General features: G+C 40.0%; 1 protein-coding gene across 12 annotated transcripts in view; it reads right to left on the bottom strand.

Moving 5' to 3' along the window:
* KIDINS220 (kinase D interacting substrate 220) overlaps window positions 1–20,948 on the bottom strand; it is a 116,406-nt gene extending 95,458 nt beyond the window's left edge. For 9 of the 12 annotated variants that reach the window (XM_055377456.2, XM_055377457.2, XM_031007916.3 and 6 more), the window contains exons 1-4: window positions 20,782–20,926; window positions 10,263–10,406; window positions 1,977–2,075; window positions 906–1,004 (exon numbers count right to left, since the gene is read on the bottom strand). In XM_055377456.2, the coding sequence (XP_055233431.2) occupies window positions 906–1,004; window positions 1,977–2,075; window positions 10,263–10,370 (306 nt within the window). In that variant the 5' untranslated portion in view covers window positions 10,371–10,406; window positions 20,782–20,926. Of the gene's footprint in view, window positions 1–905; window positions 1,005–1,976; window positions 2,076–10,262; window positions 10,407–20,781 lie in introns of all 12 variants that reach the window. The other 3 variants (XM_031007907.3, XM_031007910.3, XM_055377454.2) reach the window with 2 other exon arrangements.
* Between the last annotated feature and the right edge of the window lie 414 nt (window positions 20,949–21,362).

Raw genomic sequence — 21,362 nt, 5'->3', positions numbered from 1 at the left:
GCCTCAGTTACTGACATCATTATCTTCTCTCCCTAAACTTTCACTGCAACGTACTTAAATTCTTTTTGGAAATATATAAGATACTAGTGGTTCCCTGTATCTTCCTATAAAAATAAAGATACCACCCATTGCACTTAGTTTTGAGAACAAATATAAGATTATACAGGTTGAACTACTGTGAAATTATAATGTGCTATTAAGGGCAAAATGGTGAAATGCTGTGGCTTCTTAAAAACTCAGACCGTCTGTACTTCAAAAACCATCATCAGCTAAGTAATAAATATTTTATATATCACAGCAGATCGTTTTCTTCCTTTCTTCTACTGTTAAAATCAACTTTTAAAAGGGCTGAACATTTTACAGAATTAGCCAGAAATGACCTCTCTCTTCACCTTATGCTTTAACCAGATGCCAAACTCAAGTAAGAGCTAAGTAATAATTAAGGATCACATCTTGTTAAACTTCTGTCATGCACAGATAGCATGTCTGAAAATAATCACATTTTTAAAAATAAATCTAAAAATATTATTCTGAAAAGTATAACTTCAAACACCTGATAATAGTTTTAAAACCATACGCTGTCCCTCCTAAAGTCCTACCTAAAGGAAACAACTGTCTCAGAAGTTCCAAAACGTTGATATATTAAAGAGTAATGAGTTATTTGTAACAATATGTCAGAATTTTAAACTCCGAAATAAATGAAAAATGATGACTAAGAATATTCTAAGAGGTATATTACAACACCTGGGTTTTAAAACATTCTTGAGGGTCATTTCAATGCCCAATCCCAAATTCTAAAAACATTATTATAATATCATTTCACACATAAAAATAAAAGATTTCACACATATCTATGATTATAAATGAGATTTCAGCTAATTAAGAACATATAAAAATGTCCATACCATATCACGGTGCTCCAAGTTAACCCCACATTTCAGTAGTTCCTCTACGATGTGCACATGCCCTTCTTTCGATGCAGATATAAGTGCTGTCCAATTATCCTTGAACATATATTTTAAAAGTTATCATTTTCAAACCAAAAATAACACGTCAAAGTAAGGAAAACTACATTTGAACTTACATACCAAATGATCATACCAAGTTGACATGGTGCGACCCATGCTAACTAAACTACTCTAAAGTCATACTGAAGCTCTCTTAAGATTCTACTGTCCACTTGCATCACTAAGAATGGGGTAAACATGGCTTTACAACTGCTTGTTCAGTCTACTCACTGAACTTCTAATCATATACTGCGCTTTTTAAAAACGAGAAAAGATGATCATCAAAACCTCAAAGCTAATCCTCATGGCTAGCCACCATTACTATAATATAAATTGGAATTAAAGAGACTGTAATCAGATTTAAAAGCACATTCACAGGTTAGCAGACTACAGAGATCTCATATGATGTGTTTAGAAACCATGTGATAAAGAACTATTCTATTTTTTAATTCCTAACTGTAATATAATTCAAATGATCATTCAATTAAGAAACAAAATAGATGTAGCTGTGTGACCCTCAAAAGCAATTCCAAAAATACAGGGAGAATCTGAGGAAATGTAACCGTGTGGAATGTTGATTTACCCCTCACAAGTGATATCAGAAGGGACCATATATTCCTGGCCATTATCGCATGTAATGATATTATTTATAATAAGTTACCATTATGGGGAGTTACTTAACATGACTCGTATGTGGATATCTTCTAGGTGGACATTTAACTATATGTACACATGCTCTCTATTCAGCCAGTCTCATCCATATAAAAAAACCAAAGAGCTGAGATCCTTCATTGAAAGTAAAAATTTCTCTCCTGTATTACTCCTTTCAAAAAAAACTGATGTAGCCCACTAGGCAAAGTTGAAATATATGTAAAAGTTTTAATTACTACTTTTGAATCACTTCTGAAAAACAAAAAACTAGCTAAGAAAAAAGTGAGTAAATGATGAGTAAATTATTTTAATATATACCAAATCTTCCAGATTGCAGTTAGCTCCATTCTTAATTAATTCCTTCACTATTTCCAGATTTCCTTGTTCGGCAGCTATCATCAGTGGAGTCTGGCCACACTAGAGAATATAAAAGACAAAGGGAACTTATCAAGATACTGCACTTTTACTAAAACATCACAGTTAAATATACCACACATTTTCATGAATGTATGTTAAGCATTGTTTAGTTGTGTTTACTATATTTAATTTAGAAACAGCTTTGAAATTTAAGTTTCAGTTTACTAATAATTTAAAAGTCAAAGAAAAAATAAAACATAATTTTTCTTCCCACAGTATTAATAATCTGTTTTTGGCACTGCAAATTCATTTAAAGTAAGTAAATATGAATAACACTAGGATTTGGAATGCAATTACTGAAATATACATAAAATTTCAGAATACTTATGGTAGCCAAATTCTCTAACAATACAGGTAGAATATGATCTAAAATGTGTTTTTAATTATATATATGTTTTGTCTGAAATAGGACCAGAAGAAGAAAAGTAAAATAATAAATAAAAACAACCAGGTGCTATGTATAATACACATATGTAGTTTTTTAAAGCCTTCTCTTAGAAACTTAGTTCATTAAACTAAATAAAGCTCCTACTGCTGAAATCAGTGTCCCAGCCTTTGTGTTAAGAATGAGTCACAGGAGTACAGAGACAACGCTCCCTCAGCCCTGGAGACGAGGGCAGGGCTCAGGCAGCTGGGTGCCTGGACAAGTCACCCCTAACAGCAAGCCTCATCTACTGCAAGTGCAGTACAAAAGTTATCATTTTCTGTAAGTGCCATGACAGGAAACAGATCGGCAAATACCAGGTTAGGCCGAGCGCAGTGGCTCAAGCCTGTAATCCCAGCACTTTGGGAGGCCAAGGTGGACGGATCACATGAGGCCGGGAGTTCAAGACAAGCCTGACCAACATGGTGAAACCCTGTCTCTACTAAAAATACAAAAAATTAGCCAGACGTGGTAGCACACGCCTGTAATCCCAGCTACCTGGGAGGCTGAGACATGAGAATCGCTGGAACCTGGGAGGCAAAGGTTGCAGTGAGCTGAGATCGCATCACTGCACTCCAGCCTGGGTGACAGAGCAAGACTTGTCTCAAAAAAAAATTTAAATTAAAATTTTTCAAAAAAGGAAGTACCAGGTTAAAGAGTGATGATACTAAAGGTACTAAGACACACTAAAGCATATGAGAAAAATGTACACCAAAAATTAAGTTTAATTATGCAAACACTTAAACACCTACTTACTACATGTATATTAGTATGGGGGGAAATCTATGATTCTTTTAAATGCCCACCTGACATTATTCCTCTGCTTCAAACCCTTCAATGTTTTCCCATAGTTCTTCTGGATAAGAACCGACATCCTTACCCAAACTGACACAAACCCTGAGTGACGCGGAGCAGGGCATGCCTGGCTCTCGACCCAGTCTGTGCCACCCCCGGCCTCAACGTGTCCTCCTGCTCATTCCCACCTCCTTACTGATCCCCTATAATTTACTTTTCCTATACTAATCCTTGTTTGTAACCACATTTTCATTGTGTGATTAACAACTGATTATTGTCTGTCTCCCCTAAAGGCCGGGAAACATGTCTGTTTTGCTTATGGGTTTAAAACTATATACCCAGTGTGAGGGACAGTGACTGCCACACAGGTACCCAAATATTTGCTGAGTAAACGAGTGAGCAAAGTCTCAAAGAATTTAAAAATCTATTAGGCATAACATCCAAATAAGCAAATAGTTATAATGATTACCAAAATACAACAGATGCTATTATAAGAATAATACAAGTAAGGATTAAACACGAACACTGGTTTAAAGTTCAAATATCGGTCACATTAAATATAGACATTCCTATGTAAGGATGGATGCTAAATTATATGTGGTAGCCACATGTCATCCAACCAGGGTCATTAGGGAATGACGTATTACACATAAATAGATTTTCTGGGTGAAAAAATTTATCTTCTCAACATTAAAGCTGATTATAACTTTTATGATAATCATCATTCTAAAAAGCTATGCACGTACTGCTACTTGTTAAACAGATTACCTTAAAAGTTATGTTTAGAATTCTGAGTCATAACTACCAACATCAATTACTATGCCATGCATGCCTCTGTCCGCTCTAGGTTCTTTGGTATACATTCTATAGAACTGTTCTCCCTTCTAATCTACTGGGATAAAAAGTCAGGTATCAAAGTCATTGGTAGAATATATAAATTAAAGCAACAAACTCTAAATCCACAGTCCTGAGAATACATCAATTTTACATCACAGTTTTCAAAATTATAATTCCAAAGACTCAGGGAAGTTTTCTGTTTACTCTCTGGGTCACAGTTAACATTTCAGATGTTCACATAGATAAGTGTTTCTAGATAATGAGAGAAAAACATAATATAAATGTTTTAATAATATAAATGTTATAAATATATAACATAATATAAATGTTATAAATACATATAACACAAGTAGGAAAGATGGTATAAATTTGATAGCCTAGAAACACGCCAAATGAAAGATTAGAATTGTCATTATTTTCTCTTGCAGAAACTATTAGCTGTCTACCCAGTATCTAGAAAGACAGGGCTTGTTGGGGGTGGCAATGAGCTCAGCTGAAAAAAAAAAAAACCCAGTGTTCAGCCTCACTTGCAGCTGGAAATAATCACACAACGGTGCCCTGGCTAGCTCTCCCAGGAAAGCACTGTACTAATTCAGCTGGTCTGTGCCTTTTCCTTCTTCTTGCCCAATACTGAGACACAGTGCTGGAGCTTTTGCTACATGACTGATGTGATGCAATAGGCACACAGTGAGGACTGGCCAGAAAGAAAGGAGCCTGGGTTCTGAAGCCATCTATCAGCCTTGAAATGGCTCATCTAGCTTGTCATAATGTGAGAAAAACAAAACCTTAATTTGTCTAAATCACTGTTTTGAGAGCTGTTCCATGCAGTACAAAGCAATTCTTAACTGATGCACCTTTTGTAGCTACGCTATCCAAAAAGATAATGACTTTCAGGAAAGGCTGCCATAAAGTTTTACAAGATCCCCAAAAATAGAACAATTGTTATTTTAAAAGTTGGGCCTGAAAATAAAGCCTATCTTTGGATTCTCCTAGTTCTTGCTTAACCAGTCCAGTAACTACAGTTGTAGAGATACAATAACTTATGTCATGAAAACTTTCATTTTTCTACTTGAAAATGAATCAATAAAGATCCTTTCCATACCTGACCCCACACATCCCAGCAAATTCCATGCCTATCTCCTTCTAGAAAACACAGGATTACATTCCACATAATCCCCGCTCTACTATTCATAGTGACCTCAAGCCAAAACACACCAAAAACAAAACAGAACACTATGCATCTATTGAAATACTGGACTTTATCTCAGCTTCCCAGAAGACTACAATGCAAAAACAACTACTATTTAAGCATCTTTTTGCTCTTCCCAATTTCTAGGTTCCCATTTCTACTTATTTAAGTGTATGAGACCTAAATAACCGCTGTTTTTTTTAAAGCAGTCCTTCTGGAGGGTTTCTACTTCTTCCAATAACCACAGTGAAACTAAAACATTTTGAAATCCTCCTCTGAAATTTCCTTTAGTCTGTTTACAGGCCAGGCACAGTGACTCTCATGCCTGTAATCCTAGCACTTTGGGAGGCTGAGGCAGGTGGATCACTTGTGCCCAGGAGTTGTAGAATAGCCTGGGCAACATTGTGAAACTTCATCTCTACAAAAAAAAATTTTTTTAATGAGCCAGGCGTGGTAGCATACGCCTGTAGTCCTAGCTACTCAGGTGGCTGAGATGGGAGGATTGCTTAAGCCCAGCAGGTCAAGGCTGCAGTGAGCTGGATCATGCCACTACACTCCAGCCTGGGCAACAGAGCAAGGCCCTGTCTCAAAAAAATAAAATAAAATAAAGTTTACTCATAAACATACAGCAAAATCCATTGTTTAAAGTCTCAGTTCATTTTCTTAAACGGGAAAAAAATGACCAGCCTCAACACTATTCCCTTACACCAAGGACAGCTGACAGTGACTGTTTGTTCCTTTCAAAAATAAAATAAAAATAAAAACTCTTCACTACTCTATAAAGGACAAAGATTTGCCATCATTGAGAATATTCATAGGCCAAAGATTTATCTACTTTATAAATAAAGCAATACAAGGAAACTAGAATTCACTGTTTGTGGCCAATTATGTGCTAATAAGCACAGTATCAGGCAATTTTATCCCTTTTTAAATTTGTTTATTTTATATTTTTTAGAGATGGGGTCTCAGTCTGTTGCCCAGGCTGGAGTGTAGTGGTGCAGTCATAGCTCACTGCAGCCTTGAACTCCTGGGGTCAAGCAATCCTCCCACCTCAGCCTCCCAAGGAGCTAGGTCTAAAAGGTGCCACACCTGGCTAATATTTTTTAGAAGTAGGGTCTCACTACGGTGCCCAGGCTGGTCTCAAACTCCTAGGCTCAAGAGATTCAGCCTCTCAAAGTGCTGGGATTACAGGTGTGAGCCACCACATACAGCCTACCCACATTATTTTAATTGATCTAATACTTAAGAATCTTTCTCAAAACTGGTAACCAAACACATTAACATGAAGTTACATAAATATTTTTTAAAATGAGAATAAAGGGGAAAAAATACAAACAACTTTCTGTAATTCTATAAAAATTACACTTCATCAGAAGTTGTAAAAGCAAAATGCTAAAAAAAAAAAAAAATACCAACTTTTACACTGAGCCATAACTGAAAAAGCCTAGGTGGTTTCAAATTATCACGTTAAAACTCCAATTTAAATTGATACAATATTAAACTGGATATGTTAATTAATATCCATTAAATGCTTATCTCACATGATGCTAAATTAAGCTCTATGCCACTGTGCTTTACTCCTTATAGCAATAAGATTAATTTTACGCTTATTGATGTGCTATTTTTTCCTTCCAAGTGAAGCTGTTTTCTTAGCATTCCCTAGACAAGTGTCTGTAAAGTAAAATTTAATGTTTTCAAACTATCATATGGTTATTCCAAATATGCTAACATATGCTAACAAAATGACTACTTCTGTAATCTTTTTGTAACAACCTCCAATTATAAATGTTATATCTTATCTATGTATAACAATTTTTGACTATTCATAATCATTGAAGGGGGTAATGATGTTAACTAATGAAAATATATTTTGTTCAATATAGAAACATTGAAAATACAGGCATTATCATTAAATAAATTTTATTCTGAAGCCTCAAAAAAAAAACCTAGAACTTACACAGATTATAATTTGTTTAAAGTCAAATAGAGCAAAGTTCAAATATGGACTCTACCAAATAATATCTTGGATAGGAAACTGAGGAATTCAGTCATTTACCCATAAATAAAGATAAATAACAGTATTATTCTTTATACAGCTGCTATGCAAGTTAAATGAGCTAAGATATAGAAAATATATACCAGAATATTTGCATAAGTATTCAATAAAAACATTAGCTATTATTCAATAGCTAATGAAAATGAACGAAAACATTCAATAAAAACATTAGCTATTATTGTAATAACAACATTTTTATATCAACATTTCCTTAACGACTGAGTTAACATTAAATGAAATTAGGTACCACAGGTCAGAAAAACTAATAATAAAGTAATTCAGCAGCTTTAAAAAAATTTATACGTCAGGCATGATGCCTCACGCCTGTAATCCCAGGACTTTGGGAGGTCGAGGCGGGCAGACAGATTGAGTCCAGGAGTTGGAGACCAGCCTGGGCAACATGGCAAAACCCCATCTCGACTAAGATACAAAAAATTAGCCAGGTATGGTGGTGCACACCTGTGTCCCAGCTACTTGGAGGGCTGAAGCAGGAGGATCGCTTGAGCCTGGGAGGTCGAGGCTGCAGTGATCCCTGATTCTGCCACTGCACTCCAGGCTGGGCGATGGAGTGAGAACCTGTCTAAAAACAAAAAACACAAGCAAAAACATGTGTAATATTTGCACACCCATGCTTATAGCAGCATTATTCACAATAGCCAAGGGATGGAAGCAACCCAAATTTCTAGCCACAGATGAACAGATCAAGAAAATGTGCTACGTACATACAATGAAATATTATTCAGCCTTAAAAAGGAAGGAAATCCTGTTACGTGCTATAACGTGGATGAACCTTGAGGATATTATGCTAACTGAAACAAGCCAGTGACAAAAAGACAAACAGTATATAAGTCCAATTATATGAGGTGTCTAAATAGTCATATTCATACAAATAGAAAGTAAAACGGTCACTGCCAGGGTTTAGGGAGAGGGGGAAAGGGAGAGCTGCTGTTTAATAGACAGAATTTTGATTTTGCAAGATGAAAAAGTTCTGGTAGACCAGATGCAGTGGTCATGCCTGCAATCGCAGCACTTTAGGAGGCCGAGGTGGGCGAATCACTTGAGGTCAGGAGTTCAAGACCAGCCTGACCAACATGGTGAAACCACATCTCTACTAAAAATATAAAAAATTAGCCAGGTGTGGTGGCGCACGACTGTAGTCCAAGTTACTCAGGAGGCTGAGGCATGAGAATCACTTGAACGCAGGGGGTGGAGGTTGCAGTGAGCCGAGATCACACCACTTCACACCAACCTGGGTGACAGAGTGAGACTCCGTCTCAAAAAAAAAAAGAAAAAGTTCTGGAATCTATTGCCCAACAATGGAGAAATACGTAATACTCCTAAACTGTATCCTTAAAAATGGTTAAGATAGTAAAGACAGTAAATTTTATGTGTTTATCACAATAAAAAAATTATAAATAAAACTTTTTATACGTCTGCACAAGATATATATGTAAGCAAATATATACAAACACATAAGTATATATACATACACATACACATATAGTGTAAAATAAAAAACCACTCCTTATTCATCTTATCTACTGGCAAGAAATATTATACTCTTGAAAACACACACAGTTCTAAGTGACAGAGTTGTTTTCCTTAAGTTTTGTAAAACAAACACATACCCTGATACTTACAATATTTATACAAAACTGTATTAGCACCTAAAATGTCCTGCCAAATAATAATAGCTTGGCTTGCCGGACGCGATGGCTCACACCTGTAATCCCAGCACTCTGGGAGGCCTAGGTGGGTGGATCATGAGGTCAGGAGACCATCCTGGCTAACACGGTGAAACCCCATCTCTACTAAAAATACAAAAAAAAAAAAATTAGCTGGGCATGGTGGCGGGCGCCTGTAGTCCCAACTACTCGGGAGGCTGAGGCAGGAGAATGGCGTGAACCCGGGAGGCGGAGCTTGCAGGGAGCCAAGATCCCGCCAACGTACACCAGCCTGGGTGACAGAGTGAGACTCCATCTCAAAAAAAATAAAATAATATAAAATAATAGTTTGGCTTTTCATAATGAACTAAGATCCACATTTTTTAACTCATAACATGGAGAAAAAAATATCTCATTTGAGTTAATGTTTATTAGTGTGTTACTAAATATAATACATAACCTATTTAACTCCCTAATAAAGATGTAGGGTTTTTAATAATCCCAAAGTGTGTGGGACAAACAATGGAGGAAGATAGTTGGGGCTCATTAAAGAAAGTATTTCAGGCCGGGTGGGGTGGCTCACGATTGTAATCCCAGCACTTTGGGAGGCCGAGGCGGGCAGATCACCTGAGGTCGGGAGTTCAAGACCAGCCTGGCCAACATGGAGAAACCCTGTCTCTACTAAAACTACAAAATTAGCCGAGCGTGGTGGCACATGCCTATAATCCCAGCTACTAGGGAGGCTGAGGCAGGAGAATCGCTTGAACCTGGGAGGCGGAGGTTGTGGTGAGCTGAGATCGTGTCGTTGCACTCCAGCCTGGGCAACAAGAGTGAAACTCCATCTCAAAAAATAAAAATAAAAAAAAAAAGAAAGTATTTCAACAATCCCTGATTTTGTCTGGTTAATCAAGATCAGGTCCAGATGATCTCTAAAGTTTCACAGAAGTACTTGATTTCAGTAATCAAGCTTCCTGAATATTAATTATTCCATCAGGGGAAAAAAAATCAATAAATCTAAATTCAATAGTCATTTATATAAGTTAAAATGTACTCCAAAAACATGGAATTTGAAGTACTTTTAACTATAAGACATTCTATCATAAGTACAGTGCAGTATTACTAAGGGTTAGAACTACCTATTTCTTACACACTTCTATCCTATACATAGCAGGCAGTCAACAAATATTTGTGAAAGAATGTAATTTTGCAAACTTGGTCTTACCTCATTTCTCTCATCTACATCTTTGCATTTTTCAAGAAGAGCTTTCAGAGCAGGAATGTTTTCTTCCTCTACATAATTTATTACGCTCTGTGATATCAAAACTGACATTTTCACAGAAAGCTGCAATTAACTTTATTTGAATACCTGTTAAATTAGACAAAATACACATAATTTATAATTAGAAAAAATTAAGTTACTATTAAATACAATATCCTTCTTAACATTAACCTCATGCAAGGACACCTCCAGTGGCAGAAGTGAAGATACAACTTCCCACGGCTTCCATAGCTCAGGTGTCAAAAAGCTGCCGTGATGTCTCTTAGGTTCACACTCACCTCCATCTTAACTTATCCAAACACCAAACTCCACATCCATCCCCAAACCCTCCTCATCGCCACTCCAAAATGCTCCCCTGCTCCTCCTGCTGTCACCATCCCAGTAAACGGCAGCTCCAGGTCCATTCTTCCAAGGCCAAAAGCATTGAAATTGTTCATGACTTACCTCTTCCTCTTACACCCTACACTCAATCTATTAGCAAATCCTTTTGGCTCTACCTGTAAAATACATTTCACATCTGACTACTACTCACCACTTCCATCACTGCCACCCTGGACGAGCCACCGTGACTCACCTGCATCACTGTCATCGCTTCCTAACTGGCCTCCCTGCCTCCACTTTACCTGGAAGAGTGGATTTTAAATGGTCTCACTGCAAATAAATAATTAAGTATGGGAGGTGATGAATATGTTAATTAGCCTGATCTGATCATTCCACAATGGATACATGTATCAAAACATCACATTGTACCCCATAAATATATATAATTTGTCAATTAAAATTACATTACTTTTTTTAAAACTTTAACATATATCAGAATCACCTGAAGAGCTTTTAAAGCAGGTTCCTGGGCCCCACCGTCAGAGATTCTGACTCAGCAGGTCTGAGTGGGGCCCCTGACTCTGCATCTTTATCCAGCTCCCTGTGACGCTGACAACACTCAGGAAGAACCACAATGTGAGTAGTACTAAGTCAGAGCATGGCCTCTTTTATTCAAAGCCCTCTAAGGGCTTCTCGGGGTGCTCAAAGTAAAATCAAATGTTTTTACCTTGGCCAAGATAACTCTTCAGTGGCAAGCCTCTCACCTGTGTGACACCTGTGACTGTAGCTCCTACCACCCCCTCTCACCCTCCTGGCTGCCTGGCCACACTGAGCACTGTCCCACCTCGCCAGGCCTCTGTTCTACTTTTCTGTCTGCCTAAAATTCTCTTCCACAGGACATGCACATGGCTCACCCCCGACCCCGTCAGGTCACCTGGTTACAAAGTCTCACCGGATGTGGGATATTAGGGTACCGACCCCACACAGGCTTCACTGTCACCCTGCACTCTCAACCCTTTGTCCTGCTTTCACTGCTCTCCACACCACTTGCCACCATCCAAAAAATGACATATTGTTCACTTATTGTCTGTCTACCATAACTATACTCTAAGTTCCAAAAGAGTAGAAATTTTATTATATTCAACTGGACATCCAAATGCAAATAAATAAACAAACCTCAATCCATACTTTGTACCACATACAGGTGCTAACTCAAAATTGACCTAAATATAATGTCTGAAAGTACAAAACTTCTAGAAGAAAATATAGAAGACCTCAGTGACCTTAGATTAAGAAAGATTTGATATAACACTAAAAGCATGGTGCATAAAAAAAGAAAACTGATAAACCAGAGTTCGTCAAAATTGAAAACTTTGGCTGTTATGAAAATGAAATTATTTGGGACTGGTGAATCCTCTTTGCCTTCCTTTTCCTCCACCCTTGAACAGGACTGTTTATAACTGATATCCCATGCCCATTCCCTAACTCTATGTTGGAGCAGATAACTTGATTCTTGTGTTTCCCAGGTGGAAAGGAATCATGCCTCTGGATGGACTACACCCAGACCCCCCTCATACCTGATTTAGATGATGAGATTTAAATGAGACTGTGGACTTTGGGTTGATGCTGAAATGAACTGAGACTTTTGGGGAGGCCTTGGGATGGAGTGAATATGTTTTGACACAGGAAGGAAATCTATCTCTGGAGGCCAGAGGGCAGAAACTATAGCACTATATGATTCTACTTATATAGCATTCTGGAAAAGGAAAACTGCAGGGGCAGAAAACAGATCGGGGCTGCCAGGGTCTAAGGCAGGGGAATGAGATGGCTACAAAAGAGTACAAGAGAATTTGGCGAGTTAATGGCTGTTCTATATCTTGACTGTGGTGGCAGCTACACAATCATTCGTTTGTCAAAATTCATTCAGAACTGTCCATTAAAAAGGGTGAATGTTATTATATGTAAAGTATAAATCAGTATACCTTACTTTTAGGGAGTATATATTCAGAACAACTTGAATTTATACTCTTGGGTTGAAAAACTATTATTTTAAAAAATGATGTTATTTGATCCCATAGTTGCACTTCTAGGAATTATTCTAAAAACATGAGAAACATGAACAAAATTTTAAGATTTTACGTAAAACAATTTTATCCTTAAGAACAAAAATCTTAGAAATGGATATTATATAAATTATAAAAATTCACAAAGTAGGATAATATACAGTCATCAAAATGTCTCAAAAAATGTGTTACAGAAAAATGCTCATGATAGAAGAAGTGAGGTAAAAGATTAAGAGCTATATATACAGCATCTCAGCTATTTTAAATATATACATTTTTAAATACTGGAAATAAAAAAAGAACAAGTGGTGATGGGCATCAGCATAATTTTTATTTTCTTTAAAACCTTTATCTCCTACATGTTCTGGAATGTGATGCTTCTATCATTAGAAAGCAGTGAGGGTTTGTATTAGCAGTCATCACCAACACCTACCTTCATTTATTCCCACTCCTTCTAGGATCAAGCCTAAGGCCTCAGTGAGGTTTGCAGGATCTGGCTCTCCCTCTATACCAGCCCCAGCTCACCCCACAGCCCAGCCAAGCAGAAGAACTCAAATTCACCACACTCCCCCAGTGCTGCTCCACACTCCCGCCTATGCGCAATGTGCTCCTTCCATGTAGAACACCATTCTCATCTCTACTCTACCAAGGCATCCATCTCCCTCTGAGTCACACAGCTACCATTTTTCATCCAGTTTACCCCCTGAAGTGTGAGATCACCCAACCCCACACTCAGTGCCTTAGTTTAGACCTTCACCATCTATACTAATCAAGACCCCTAAGGTTGCAAGAGACTAATTTAAACTAGCTTAAGCAAAACAGAAAAATGTATTTGAAGGATACTGGTTTATTTCCCATAACCACACTACAGGAAGAGTGGGTGCCACTGGACCTCAAATGCCAGGAGGATTCTCTTTCTCTACTGGCTTAATCTACTTTCATTCTAGACCAACTACTTCTACACAAAGGGAAATATGGCTTCCCACAGCCATCCAGCCTCAAATCAGATCATTTATTTATTTTTTGAGACAGGGTCTCACTCTGTCACTCAGACTGGAGTGCAGTAGCACGATCATGGCTCACTGCAGCCTTGTCCTCTAGGGTTCAAGCGATCCTCCCACCTCAGCCTCCTGAGTAGTTGGGACTACAGGTGCACACCACCATGCCCAGCTAATTTTTCTATTTTTTGTAGAAATGAGGTTTCACCATGTTGCCCAGGCTGGTCTCAAACTCCTGGGCTCAAGTGATGCACCTACCTCTGCCTCCCAAAGTGTTGGGATTACAGGCGTGAGCCACCGCACCTGGCCTAAATCAGATAGTCTCTAACACCAGAGAAAGCAGGCTATTCTTTGTTCCCAGATCCAATAGTCCCAGAAAAGGGCTCTGACTGCCCAGGCTGGATCTGTTGCACACCCAGAACCAAGCAACTAGAGACACAAAGTTGGGAGGGGGTTACAAGGTCACACCATATTGGCACTGTTTCCAGAAAAGAGTAAACAGTTGTGATCTAGGCATCAATCCTAAAAACATCTACTACACCATCTCTCACCCAGATCAATGTGACAGGTTAGCAAATTTTGCCTCCTCTCTCCAGGCCTGCCGCCTGCAATCGATTTGCCACAGTGAAGCAAGAGTGACCTACAATACATCTCTCCTAAAACCAAGGTTGGGAGGACAGATGACAGCTTTACTACTTACAAGTTATTCAAGGAACTTACGCCTTCTAAGGCTTTTAAAGCCATTGTAAAGATGCAAATACACAATTCCTACGGAAAGCTTTGCTCTCCACTGAGCAGAGTGAAAACTCAGTAAGTTCAATTCTTGATTATGATGAGAGCATGCAGATCCTTGACAATCTGGCCCCATCTTACCATTCCAGCCTCATCTTTCTCCCCTCCTCAGCCCCATCCCTCCCACCCTCTACACAGTCACATCTACACCTCCAGCTCCAGCCAGACTGATCTACTTGCAGCTCCTTCACTGCCCCACACTTTGTTCTTTCCAGACCTTTGCACTTAATGCCCCCTCTGCTTAGAAAGTCCATTCTCCACGTACATATGCCTGGACAGCTCCTACCCATCCTTAAGAACATGGCTCTAACAGATCTTCTGGAAGCCTTCATTGACTGGCTGCTTACCCCAAGCTGGGCCAGGCCCTGGGCTCCTCCACACCTGTGTATACATCTAGTTGTAGACTGCTCACATCACACTCAACTCTCCTCTCCATTTTACTTACTCTCTCCACATCTCCCTTAGACTAGAAGTTCTTGCAGCAGGATCTGCTTTATATCTAGCACAATGCCTACACAACAGGAGGTGAGAGAGAAAAGCAGCCCCTGACTGTCGGGAACTGACCCGGCACACACAGCCAGACTTGGTGTTCTAACATAAATGCAACAATTTCAAAGAATGCCAACATCAAACAAGGTCACTCTGTCACCAGGATATGAAGACAAAAATAAGACTACTCTGGAATCATATCTGAACATAGACAAAAACATGAACATCACCCAAACCACAAAATGCCCAAACATCTTTCTATCGTGGCTAATATGAAGGACTGCTGCTTCTTTATCAATTACAGCTTTAGCCTTACTCTATACCTCTTGCCTTTTCTTTAAGATTTTAAATATCCAATTGCAGAATTCCCACTCCTCCTTATTCCTGAAGCACCCAAGACTGAGCAAAGCTTTGCTTCCTTGAACTCTTCCCCGAATCACCTAACATCATCTCGAATCTTCTAAGTCCTTTCTAACAACCTCTTACAGAGACCCCCAACGTTCCCTAGGACAGGCATTCTCCTTCATTGCAGGGAGTTAATAAGACCAACTTTGTTCAACTAGAGGTATGTTCCTGGCAGTCTTTGACTAGAGGGCACTGACAGTGTTTAATGAATTTCACTGAATAATTGATTATTAAATGTCATAAGATGTTTGTAAGCACATATGTAAGTGCCTAGAAATTACAAAATAAAATTAGAACATTAAATCCACATCTGTTGATACACACAATAGTAAAACCAATGACACACTGTCATGTTTAAGAGCACGTGTGTAGTATAATTCTATTTGATAAAATAAATAAGACCCCCATATATGTATCTATGCAGTGTGTACACATGAACAAAAAGAAAAGTGTGGAACGACACAAACCTGGCTGTAAAATTTGTTATCTTACCATGTAGGACTAAAAGGAGGAGATGATTAGCTTTGCCTTCACGTGTCTTTGTGCTATATTGTTTTACTTGATATATTAAGTCTACGTTCATTTTCAATAGAAAAAAAAATGTTTCATCACAGGAGGAAAACTACAGCTTCTCATCTTTCACATTTCAGTTCAACGTTCACTTCCAAAAGCCCTTTCGGCTTAAAACGAAGCTGTCTAGTGGTCAAAAGTATGGACCCTAGAGCCAGACTACCTTGGTTTGACTCCTGACTTTACTACTGACCATTATATCATCCCCGGCTAGTTTCTCTTTTTTTCTTTAATTTTTTTAACTAATACATAATAATTGTACATGTTTATGGGGTATGTGTAATATTTGGATTACATGCATAGGATGTGTGACGATCAAATCAGAGAATTTAGGATATCCATCACCTCAAACTTTTATCATTTCTTGGTGCTGGGAACATCTCAAATCTTATCTTCTAGCTACTTTAAAATATACAATAAAAAATAAAATACACAATAAACTGTTAAGCGTAGTACCATGCTGCTGAACACTAGAGCTTACTCCTTCTACCTAACTGTATGTCTGTACTTATTAACCAGCCTCTCTTTATCACTCCCTGTCCCCTGGGCTAGTTTGTTCACCTCAGTGTCTGAGTTTCCCCATCTTCAAATAACTGCACAATTACATGCAATGGGATTAAAATAATACCTAACCCATATGAAGCCAATAAATATTAGCTGTTTTACATAATAACAGAATATGATCATTTCTTAACCACCCTTTCTTGGTTGATTCTCATAACCTGGATTGTTCTCTATTATGGAATCTTTTTTATTCCTTCATAACACTTTACTAAACTTGTAATTTACATATTTATGTTTTTTTAAATTTGTTTTTTTTTTTTTAGCTACACCTGCTGGAATGCAACATATTTACCTGATTAATAGCTGTCTCTCCCACTAGGATATAAGCTTTTAAAAGGAATGAATTATTTTCTTTTGTTCTATACCAAATACCCAACACTTAGCTTAATAGCTGGCCCATACAAGACACTATATTTCTTGAATAAATGGACATCAGTTGAATCTAATGTCCACAGCACTTTCTGTCTAACGGGAATATAAGGCTATACATTCTTTTGCACAATTAGCAAAAAAATTAATGTCTTGCCACCCGTTTTGAAAATGGCAGATGTAGCCAACAGCAATGTCAGAACAAAAAATTTATGTTGTAGTAAGTCCATTTTTAGAACTTGCCAATTTAATAGGCAAAATCTCTAAATGTATTCAAAATGCTTTCACCAAAAGGCCAATCGGTTAATAGACGCACCCTATAACTTTTCTCTGGTTACAGACACAGTGCATGAAAGCAACAATAGTGGCCATGCTGCCCAAGGCTTACTTATTTCTTATCCTCCAGATAATGACACAATAAGTTCCTGAGTGTGGCCCCTCCCATGGTTCTCTATCTCCAGCCCCTCTTCTCCTCCTCCCACTTAAGTCTCCAGCAACAATCACCCCTGTGAAGTCCCCAGAGCCTACCCTGGTGCTGACATTCCTGGGCCTGGGTGGCAGCGCTTGCCCCCTCCACACAGAGGCCTAAGTGGTCCTCCTGAATCGTGTCTTCTTACAACCATTCTGTGCTCAAAACACCCCAATGGTTGTCCTCTCACTCAAAATCCCAGATCCCTACCAGGGCCAAGGCCTTGCTTGATCTATTCCACCCCTTCTCCACCTCCCTAAGCTCAACTCTTGCTGCTCCTTCTCCTTGACTCTGCTCAGGCCACAGTGACTTTCTGTACATACGTCACCTGATCAGAGCTTCTCTGACCACCGTGTATAAACGGTGTATACCATTTATACGTGTATAAAACAGCCCTCTCCCCTCTACTATATCCCCCTTCCACAGCCCTACTTTAAAGGTCTTCTTTACAACACCTAGCATCACTCCACATACCACATACTTTGTTTTTGGTCTGCTTCCCCTAGCCAAACAAATGTAGCTCAATGAGAATAAAGACTATCTGTTTTGTTTACTGCTGAATCTCCAGCACTTAAGAGAAGTGCCTGGTACACCACAGAACCCAGTATCGGTAGAATGAATGGACATGCCCAAGCTGATCCAACCACCTGGAATGCCTGACCCAACTTTAACATTCTTAACAAGCCAAAACACACCCTTCAAAACCCCCCTCGCGGGTCACCTATAAACTAACTTATGTATGTATATGTATGTATGTATGTATGTATGTATGTATTTAGTTATTTATTTTTATTGAGACAGGGTCTGGCTCTATTGCCCAGGAGGGAGTGCAGTGGCACATTCATAGCTCACTGCAGACTCAAACTCCTGGACTCAAGCGATCCTCCTGCCTCACCCTCCCTGAATAGCTGGGACTACAGGTGCATGCCAACACACCCAGATCATTGTTTACATTTTTAATTTTTGTAGAGACAGGTCTTGCTATATTGCCGAGGCTGCTCTTGAACTCCTAGCCTGAAGTGATCCTCCTGCCTTAGCCTCCCAAAGCACTGAGATTACAGGTGTGAGTCTGCATGCCCAGCCTTGAACTAATTTATTAAGGGCTGTCTCTCTCCTTCATTCTTACATCCCCAGAACCTATTACAGATCTAGAACAGGTAGAAACTTAATAGATAACCGTCAAATTGAATAACTGCATAGGTATGCTAAAGATACCTCTTCTGAAGGACTGTGCCCACCCACAGCCCCTGCTACCCTTAACAGCCTTGTTCTCTAGCATCAGCCATACCCAGGGATGGGCATATGATCTGTGGCATGAAACTGTTGAAAAAGATAAGCTGGGCCAATCAGACTTCTCTCTCTAGAACTGGGAATTAGAAACCAGAGACTGGGCCAATCAATATGGGTCACACATAAAATGATACAGTTCTGAGACAGCCAAACAGCAAAGAGAGAATACAACAGATATGAACAGAAGAGACTCCTCCTAAGTAAGAACAAATGTGGCCCCTAAGAGGAGGTCAGGGCTGCAGTGAGCCAAGATCACACCACCTGCACTCCAGCCTGGGCAACAGAGCCAGACCCTGTCTCAAAAAAAAAAAAAAAAAAAAAAAAAGTTGCCCCAGGGAGATGTAGAAAATGGAGGTACCTGGGATCCTGACTTCTTTCTGACTCTCATTCAATCCTATTATCTCCTTTTCCTTGAAGTAAAAGATTTAAGTTTCTATTGTCTTCTAAACAGCCCTGACAAATACAGTAGCACATAAAATGGAGAAATTGACCATTCTTGAGCAAAAGCAGGAAGAAGGGGATGGCACATTCATACATGATCCTATAAAAATTAATCTGGCAGTGTATGTGACCCAGACTGGAAAAATACAAAGAATCAGGGCCCTAGATACCAGTCAAGGAATCACCAGACAGTACACGAGAGAGGCAGTGGGAATAGAGAAGAAATGAGAGATATTAACTTGAAAAATATAAAATCCCTGATATTTGAACTTTCTGAACTACCAAAATATCCAGAAGAGATATTCTGGATATAAAGATAAAACCATGTGACTGGTTGGAAAAGAAAACAGGTGGAAGATGACCAGATGCCCAGCATAGGTGACTGAAGAATGGAGCTGCCCTTAACCAAAAAAAAAAAAAAAAAAAAAAGCAGGAGAAAGAGCAGACTTTTCTCTACTTAAGTTATGCCTCCTTCCTCCTACCACCCCAGCTGGGTGAACGGGGCTTTGGCCAGGCTGAATTTGAAGTGTCCCAAAAGAACTAGGTTGGAGAAACCCACCCAATACTTGGAAAAAGATACCGTTCACACTGTGTGTGAATGATCTGGAAATTATTCACACAAAGGATGTAGAACAAGGATTCTCAAACTTGTGTGCACCAAAATTATTTGGGAAGCTTGTCAAATACGCATATCCCTTGAGCTCCTCCCCGGGAGAATCCCATTCCCTAGATCTGGGGTGGTGCCCAGAAACTGACATTTTAACAAGCACCCCAAAATGATTCTGATGAAAGTAGTCCATGCTAGTAAAGCTAGAAGAGAACAAAGAACACACCTGGCCACGGCATTTCCCAACCTGGGCTCTGCACTCAATACCCCACGGTGGTTTAAAAAGGTGTAGATGTCTGGTCCTCAGTGTTGTCAAAATGTGGACAGGAACGAACCTGAAGGGGTGATTCCCGAGCCACATCTCAGGCCGAAGGAATGGGAATCTTTAAAACGCTAAGAAATCTACATTTTTAACAAGCGCCCATAGGGAGCAGAGATGGCTGCATAGTTATTCATAAAAAAATTTTTCATCGGTTTAAACCTGTCAACTTGAAAGAATAAAAATTCCAACATTACAAAGTGATGAAGAAATTATTTCCCTATAAATAAATCTTGGAGGCGTGGAAATCAATGGCTTGCACTATTTTGCCAGGCGTTTAAAAGCCTGCACAGGACAATGGAGCAATGGAGCCCACGATAAAAGCAAGGGAGAAAACAACACCTCCCGGCCCATGGAAGCCTAGGAGGAGGAACCTAGAACGACTAGCGGTACCAGCTAAGAGGGCTCTCAAGGTGGTGGATGTGCCAGAGGCTGCTTGGCAAAAGAAAAAAAACGGTTTTACCAACACTCTTCACCCCAACCCACCCGAGGGGCCCCTCAGGAGACAGACCACCTGAGACTCCAAGGTCGGAGACCTTCCCGGCGCTCCAGGAAACGCGGACTCGCCCCGAAAGCCGGGGCCCGAGCGTCCGGGGCCCGCGCCATGCCCTCCCCGGGACCCCCGGTCCGAGCTCGCCCCTTCCGCGCACTCCTCGGCTGTCCCACCTCCCCGCCCGACTCCCCGAGCCCGGCCTCGCCCCCGACTGCTCCCCAATCCCGCGGCAAAGCCTCGCGGACCGGCCTCCACACTGACGGTCTCCCAACCTGGTCCTCAGCTCCGGCGGAACGGGCCCGCTCGGCTGCAGGCGATGTCAGAGGACGGGGAAGCAAGAGACGGCGACTGCAAGCGCGTCGCCCTCACCACACCCGGCGGCCATATTCTTCCCTCTCCGCGAACTGACAGATCACGTGCCCTGGGTAGGGGCGGGACTCCTGGTTGCCACGCCCCCTGGGCGTGGAGGGGAGGGGCGTAGAGCAGGCGGGGCTGGAGGGGCCGCGGGGCGGGGACACCCAGGACAAGCGCCACAGGCAAGGTTTTTCAGTGTCAATGTCACTCTTATTACAGTTAATTTATTATCCCTATTTGCCATTATAATCAAGCTTATTCAGAGAAATAAACATCAATTATATCTTCAGAAGACACTGCACATACATAAGAAATGAAAGCCCGCTCAGCAGCCTTCTTCCGGATCCAGGAGCGAGACCTCTGCCTTTCGCGGGGCCTGTAGTTCACACTCCCGGCCTTCCAGGTCTCCCAGCACCTCCCCTCACCTCCTTCAGCCTCCACATTCCTAGGCCTTGCTGCCAACAAGCGTCAATCTTGATTTTTGAAAAGGTCCAAGGAT

This window comes from Gorilla gorilla, chromosome 12 (assembly GCF_029281585.2).
Source record: "Gorilla gorilla gorilla isolate KB3781 chromosome 12, NHGRI_mGorGor1-v2.1_pri, whole genome shotgun sequence".
Lineage (NCBI taxonomy): Eukaryota > Metazoa > Chordata > Mammalia > Primates > Hominidae > Gorilla > Gorilla gorilla.
The sequence above is the reverse complement of the archived record's forward strand: the minus strand, read 5'-3'. Positions and strand labels throughout refer to the sequence as shown.